General features: G+C 53.9%; 1 protein-coding gene across 1 annotated transcript in view; it reads right to left on the bottom strand.

The window, feature by feature from the left end:
- The window catches only part of MAST1 (microtubule associated serine/threonine kinase 1), a 36,844-nt gene that overhangs the window by 26,252 nt on the left and 3,587 nt on the right, over positions 1-7,005 (bottom strand). The window contains exons 4-6 of the mRNA XM_021707545.1: positions 5,443-5,581; positions 4,886-4,961; positions 1,541-1,619 (exon numbers count right to left, since the gene is read on the bottom strand). Of these exons, the coding sequence (XP_021563220.1) occupies positions 1,541-1,619; positions 4,886-4,961; positions 5,443-5,581 (294 nt within the window). The remainder of the gene's footprint in view (positions 1-1,540; positions 1,620-4,885; positions 4,962-5,442; positions 5,582-7,005) is intronic.

Genomic DNA, 7,005 nt, shown 5'->3' on the forward strand with positions numbered 1-7,005 from the left:
CCAGTCAGATTTTTTTTTTTTTTTTTTAGTCCCGGTCTCACTATATTGCCCAGGTTGGAGTGGTACAATGGTGCAGTCATAGCTCACTGCAGCTTTGAACTCCTGGGTTCAAGCGATCCTTCCACCTCAGCCTCCCAAGTGGCTGTAACTACAGGCACACGGCACCATGCCTGGCTCAGAATGAACTTTTTAAACATCCCATCACTCACTTCCTTGCTTAAATTTCCCCATCCCATTCATTTCTATTTTTTAAAAAATGTAATGCACATTATCTTTGGCCTACAGAATCACAATTCCAAATAGTTCAAATTGAAATATATATACTTTTTGAGTCAGAGTCTCACTCTGTCACCCAGGCTGCAGTGCAGTGGCACGCTCACAGCCACTGCAGCCTCCATCTGCTGGGCTCAAGCGATCCTTCTGCCTCCTTCCAAGTAGCTGGAACCACAGGTGCGTGCCACCATGCCTGGTTAATTTTTTTGATTTATTGTAGAGACAAGGTCTTGCCAAATTGCCCAGGCTGGTCTCAGATCTCTGGACTCAGGCAATCCTCTTGCCTCTGCCTCCCAAAGTGCTGGGATTACAGGCATGAGCCATCGCGCCCAGCTCAAACTGAAAATTTAATATGATTTAATATAAAGCAATAAAACCATGCTAGGCTCCCCCTACTGGGTTTTAAATAAAATCCACCTCCCTGGTCTGCCTGACAAGTCCCAGCATGATGAAGGTCGCTGCGTGCACATCTCCATTCCTCTCTGCAACCCAAACTCCAGCCACACAAGGCTACTCTCAACTTTCCCAATGCTGCACATTCTCTGCAGCCTCTGAGAGTTTTTACGTGCTATTGCCCCTTTCTAGAATGTCCTTCTCCCCCTCTTCCACCTTCCAAACTCCTGCTGATCCTTTGTCTTGGCTTCAGTGTCACCTTCTCCAGGAAGCCATCCTTGACTATCCCACCAGCTGAGTTACATGCCCTCCTTTGCTGTCACCTTGTGCTACTCCCATTAGCCACCCCATGTTGTAAATTTCTTCCTACTAGCATGTCTTCCCCCATGAAGGCTTCATGAATCTTTGGACCCTGGTCCTGTGCATAGTGCCTGCCCACTACATGAGAGGTTTAGATGATAAATGATACATTTCTGCTCAACATTGTATCAATGATGGGTGGACAAGTGAACCAGAGACATGGACAGAAAGGAAGGAAATGGACAGAGAGAGACTCTGGGAATTGCAGGGGGTAAACAAATGGGCTCTGGCTGAAGGCCATGCTTGGTCCTGGCCAACTGCTGACACCTGAGCAAGTGGCTTAGCTCACTGAATCTTGTCGTCAGAGGAGGACCCCAGGAAGACATGTTGGGGGCAGAGAACAGGACTTTTGGGGGGATCTGTAAGTTGCTAATAGATGAGCAAGTGGACACCTTTGATGGACAGATAAACCTAGCCTGTCATTAAATCCAGCCTGGACTGCTGGCCTGGGTGGGAGCCTTTATCCTGGAGGGTCCCCTGAAGCAGCCCCCACCCACCCACCTGCCACACTCACCGAGACAGTGGAGCTGGGTGTGTTGGTGCCATAGCCAGATGAAGGAAGAGAGGCCAGAGACCAGCGGCGTCCATCCGCCCTGGAACACAGTCGAGATGCTCAGAGGCCACTAGGCTCCACCAGTTCCCCCGCTCCTTGGTGCACGAGAGAAGCCACTGGCTGTGGCCAGGGCAGGGACTGGGGGAAAATATCTGTGCTCTGAAATTCCTCAAAGCCCCCAGAGTCTGGGGGGTAAAGGAAGTCTTCCAGTCAGGCACCAGGAACTTGGAGGGAGGGTTAGCTTTCCCTGCTCATCCCCGTGATGCCCTCTCACCATCCCCATGCCAAGCAAGCCCTCCAGAGTGGACAACGAGGAGAACTGCAAAAGCCCACCCAAGGAAGCCATCCCAGAGGGACCCCAGAAATCTTTCCCTAGTGAACCCCAGAAGAAAGCTCTTGGAGGGAGATATCTTGGGGCTTCTAGGAGAAGAAAGGCCCCTCTGTAAAACACACACACTGTGACACAGGCTCCTGTGTCCTTATAGACACAATCACTCTCACAGCCACGCTCATTAGTGTTAGTGTGACCTGGGAGTCCAGTTCACATCCTGACAGCACACACACTCACACTTCACACACACTCCTCAACACACTCACATGCATTTGTGCATGGGACCAAATATCACACCCACACACACACGGCTGCATGGGCAAAATCAGACATGCACTCACCTGTAGACACATACGCTTACAGAGACCCAACAATCACACGGTGGCACACACACACAGACACAGACTCACCCACACGTACTCCACTTTGACATTCACACGGCTACACATTGCAGACACCCTCACACGTTGCCAAATATTCAGACTCTCACACAGCCACACGCTCATTCACACTCCCACGCAGATACACACTCACAGGGACACACACTTACTGTCTCACACAATCTCACGCTCACACACTGACTGCACCCTCACCTGGGCCACACAGGTGCATGCCCCCCTCCCATATTCACACACGTTTATAGTCCTACAGACACGCAGGTACACACCCACACACAGACACACAGGCCCGTGAACAAATGTGTAGGCACATACTCCCTCAGACATTCACAGTCTCACACACATTCATACCAGCACAGTCACAAGGACACACACACCACGCACTGAACTCCTCCCTTTCTCCTTCTTCCCAGCAGTGCTCTCCGCTCTGCCCTCCCTCCATGCAAATGAACACAACAGGCCCAATCCTAGAGTCCTGTCCTGGCTCCCTATCGCCTTCAGTTAAATTCCACGGTCGAAGGGAGCTTCCCCAGGGAGCTGTCCTCTACCCCCACAGTCCCCTGTGACGCCCACACCACAGCCTTCATCAGCCTGTGCAATGATCTTCATTCTCTAACCTGCCTGCCCCACTCGGCTCTGAGGGTAGAGACAGAGTGTCATTCATCCTGTATGCCCAGCTCCTAGAACACAGCAGGTGTTTAGACACCGTGTTTTAGAATGAATAGAGTTAAAAAACAAACAAAAACAAAAAGCCAGGCTCGGTGGCTCAACCTGTAATCCCAGTGCTTTGGGAGGCTGAGGTGAGTGGACTGCCTGAGCCCGTGGGTTCGAGACCCGCCTGGGCAACTTGGCGAGACCTCATCTCTACAATAAATCAAAAATTAACCGGGCGTGGTAGTGCGCGCCTATAGTTCCAGCTACTTGGAAGGCTGAGGCAAAAGGATCACCGGAGTCCAGCAGGTCGAGGCTGCAGTGGCTGGAAGTGGCCACTGCACTCCAGTCTGGGTGACAGAGTGAGAATTCAACTAAAAAAAAAGCCGGCCTAAGCCCCCTGGTGACTCCCAGAAAGTTTCTCCATCAGGAAACATCAGAGAGGCCGGGCTCAGGGGCTCAGCCTGTAATCCTAGCACTTTGGGAGGCCGAGGTGAGTGGATTGCCTGAGCCCACGGGTTGAAGACCCACCCGGGCAACTTGGTGAGACCTCATCTCTGCAATAAATAAATAAATAAGCCGGCCTCAGTTGCTCAGCCTGTAATCCCACGCTTTGGGAGGCTGAGGTGAGTGGATTGCCTGAGCCCGCGGGTTCGAGACCTTCCTGGGCAACTTGGCGAGACCTCATCTCTACAATAAATCAAAAAATTTGCCGGGCGTGGTAGCGCGCGCCTGTAGTTCCAGCTACTTGGAAGGCTGAGGCGGAAGGATCACCGGAGTCCAGCAGGTCGAGGCTGCAGTGGCCGGGAGTGGCCACTGCACTCCAGTCTGGGTGACAGAGTGAGACTCCAACTCAAAATAAATAAATAAATAAATAAATAAATAAATAAATAAATAAATAAATTAGCTGGGTGTGGTAGCGCGCGCCTATAGTTCCGGCTACTTGGAAGGCTGAGGTGGAAGGATTGCCAGAGCCCAGGAGGTCGAGGCTGCGGTGGCCGGGAGTGTGCCACTGCACTCCAGTCTAGGCAACAGAGCGAGACTCCAGCTCAAAAAAAAAGAAAAGAAAAGAAAAAATCAGAAAAACCTCTCTGCCTCCCCCAGTATCACAAAAGGCCTCCAGAAAATTCATTTAAAGACACTCCAGAAATTAGCCGGGTGCGGTGGCTCACGCCTGTAATCCCAGCACTTTGGGAGGCAGAGGCAAGAAGATTGCCTGAGCCCACGGGTTCGAGACCAACCTGGGCAAAATGGCGAGACCTCGTCTGTACAATAAATAAAAAAATTAGCTGGGCGTGGTGGCGCACACCTGGAGTTCCAGCTACCTGGATGGCTGAAGCAGAAGGATTGCCTGAGACCAGGAGCTTGAGGCTGTGGTGGCCGTGAGCGTGTCAGTGCCCTCCAGCCTGGGCGAAAAAGTGAGACTCCGACTCCAAAAAAAGAAAAAAAAAGACACTCCAGAAATTCTTAGAGATCCTCAGAAGGAAACCTGAGATTCCTCCTCTCGGGCCTTTGAAAAATAGTCCTAGCTGCCCTCCCACCTCGAGGACCAAGAGTTCCTGGATGGGCAAGGTGCAGTCTGCGCTTGCGCAACTCATCTTGGCCGCCATCTACTGTTGCTATGGAAACACCCGGCCGGGAGCGCTAGGCTGGGGAGACCGAGACCCTGGGCCCAGGGCGCACGCGCCTTCGCGCTGCCGCAAAGAAAGCTCCGCCCCTTCCCCATTCCGGATCAACGATTGGCCCCGCCTTCTTATAGGCCCCGCCCCGACGGCTGGGCGCTGCTTTCCTCTGGGACCTTGGGGCACTCGCGGACCCCCTCAGGCCCCAACTCGGGTGCAATTAGGAGAAGAACAGATGGTAGCCCAGACGGCGGATGGGGAGGGTCTGGCCAGGGTTCTGGCTCCCTGGGGGAGAGGGACTCACCTTCGGGAGGAAGCAAACGAGAAGTGGGCAGGGGTGTTGGGAGAGAAGTTGCGGGGGCTGTCCAGGGGACTGCTACCTGTGGCGGAAGAGGGGGTATGTCAGACCTGGGTTGGGGGGCAATCCCATCAGGCTTCTTGATCACTAAAGCGGGCTGCAAACAGCAGCACATTCTGTTGTTAGTCTAGCCCTGCCCATGTTCGGTGGGCCGTGCCCCTTTGTTGTGGCCCCGCCTCGCTAAACTTTTTTGTTGCCACATCAGCCCAGTCCCCTCCAGAGGCTGATTCCGCCTTCACCTGAGATGGTCACGCCCCTCAGGTGTGGCTGCTCCTTCCTACCCCGTCCCCTTTCCAATCTAAGCCCGCCTGAGCTTCCGCCCATCAATGCCCATCCCTCTGCAGCCTGACCACGCCCACACAAGTATAGTCCCGCCCCTTATCCAACCGTGGAGGTCTCCATCTAGACCCCGCCCCCTCCTGAGACACGACCACGCCTCTCGCCTGTGGCCCCGCCTCCTGTAGTGTGGGTCACACCCACCAGGACTGCACCACTGGTCTCACCTAGGTGGCCTGGGAGCGGGGAGTGGGGTCTCGGCAGCGTGGGCGAAGTGCTGGTCAGGATGAGGCTCTTCCGGTTGCTGGTGCGGCAGCTGCGGGGAAGGCGAGGCAGGAGGGCCGGGCCGGGCCGCAGCCCAGTGAGTTATGGAGCCCAGCCAGTCGGCTTCCCATCTCAGATCCCCGCCTATATTTCATCCATATGTGCTTGGAGGCACCCCCGGAGGACTTCTCGCGGGAGGAAGTAGTGGAAGCCTCGGCAAGACAGGGGATGTGCTGCGTCTGACATGTGTGAGAGACTCTCAGTGTAGATCATGTGTGCACACAGTGTCAGCCATGGTGTGACAGTCACGGTGTCTAGGTGACATCATTGGTGATACCGAGTGTCTGTGTCCTTCGGTCTGTGCGTGACATTTCACTGTATGTATCCACATGTGACATCCACTATGTGCATTCAACACATCCTAGTGTGATGTCATGTGTGACATTCCCTGGGTTTATCTTATGTGACACAATCTGTGTATTTGTGTGTCTGTGACATGGTGTGGCACGCCACTTGTCCATAACTGTGTGTGCAGATTTTCTGGTACATCTGTCTATGTCTTTGTGTGGCATTCTGAATCTGTGTGAACTGCTGTCCCTGTTTCTGTGTGACATTCACCATGTGTGTCCATGTGTAGGATCGGTGTGAATTTAACATCCTGTGACACTGGGTATGTCGAAGCATGCCATCATGTATGACATTCTCTGAGTGAGCCCTGAGTGTGATAACGTGTGATTTTCTGTCTCTCTGTCTCTGTAAGATTCTTTGCATCTGTTTATCCTGATGTCAGTGTGGCACAGTATGTAACGTGCCTACACATGCATTGTGTGTTGTGACACTGTTGAGTGTGCATGGATGTGTCACTGCCACACATGCATTTGTGTGCATCTCAGATGGCATAATTGTGTGTGTATCGCCATGCATGTGGCATATTACTATGTGCCCGTGACACGGTGTCTGTGGGCTTATGTGTCTGTGTGTGACACCGGTGGATGCCTCCGTGTGTCTGTGCACAGGTCTGATCTGTGACCACTGCATGATTGGGTATGCTGGCCCCTCCCAGTGTATCTGGGCCACTAGGGCTGATGTGTGTGTATGTGTGTGTGTGACATCATGTCCTGTGTGACGCTGTGTGACACTATTTTCAGTGTGAGGCTGTGTTCTGGGGGGGTTGTTTGTGCTGTGATGAAAAGCCCCCTTTTTTCTGCCCCTCAGGATCCCAGCTCCCGAGAAGGCAGCCCCCAGCCCTAGTGTCGGTCTCCTCACCCTCAGCCGCAGTGACTGAGCATATTAGCGCGTCCAGGAGCACGCGGCATGGGGGTGGGGGGAGGCCAGGCTGCGGCTATTGTTCTGAGGGTGCCAAGCCCCCCACCCTCCCCTTCCTCCCCTACCCCCACCAGGCTGCCGGAGCCCGCAGCCCCAGCAGACAAAGGCGCCGCAATCCCCCCACCCAGCACGGCGCTCCCCCCGCGGCCGTCCTCTTTTCCAGCGTGCGGTCCCCCCAGACTCGACCCACACCGCCCCCC

The sequence above is a fragment of the Carlito syrichta genome, unplaced genomic scaffold (assembly GCF_000164805.1).
Source record: "Carlito syrichta isolate Samal-C Ts95f unplaced genomic scaffold, Tarsius_syrichta-2.0.1 Scaffold120465, whole genome shotgun sequence".
In the NCBI taxonomy this organism is placed as follows: domain Eukaryota; kingdom Metazoa; phylum Chordata; class Mammalia; order Primates; family Tarsiidae; genus Carlito; species Carlito syrichta.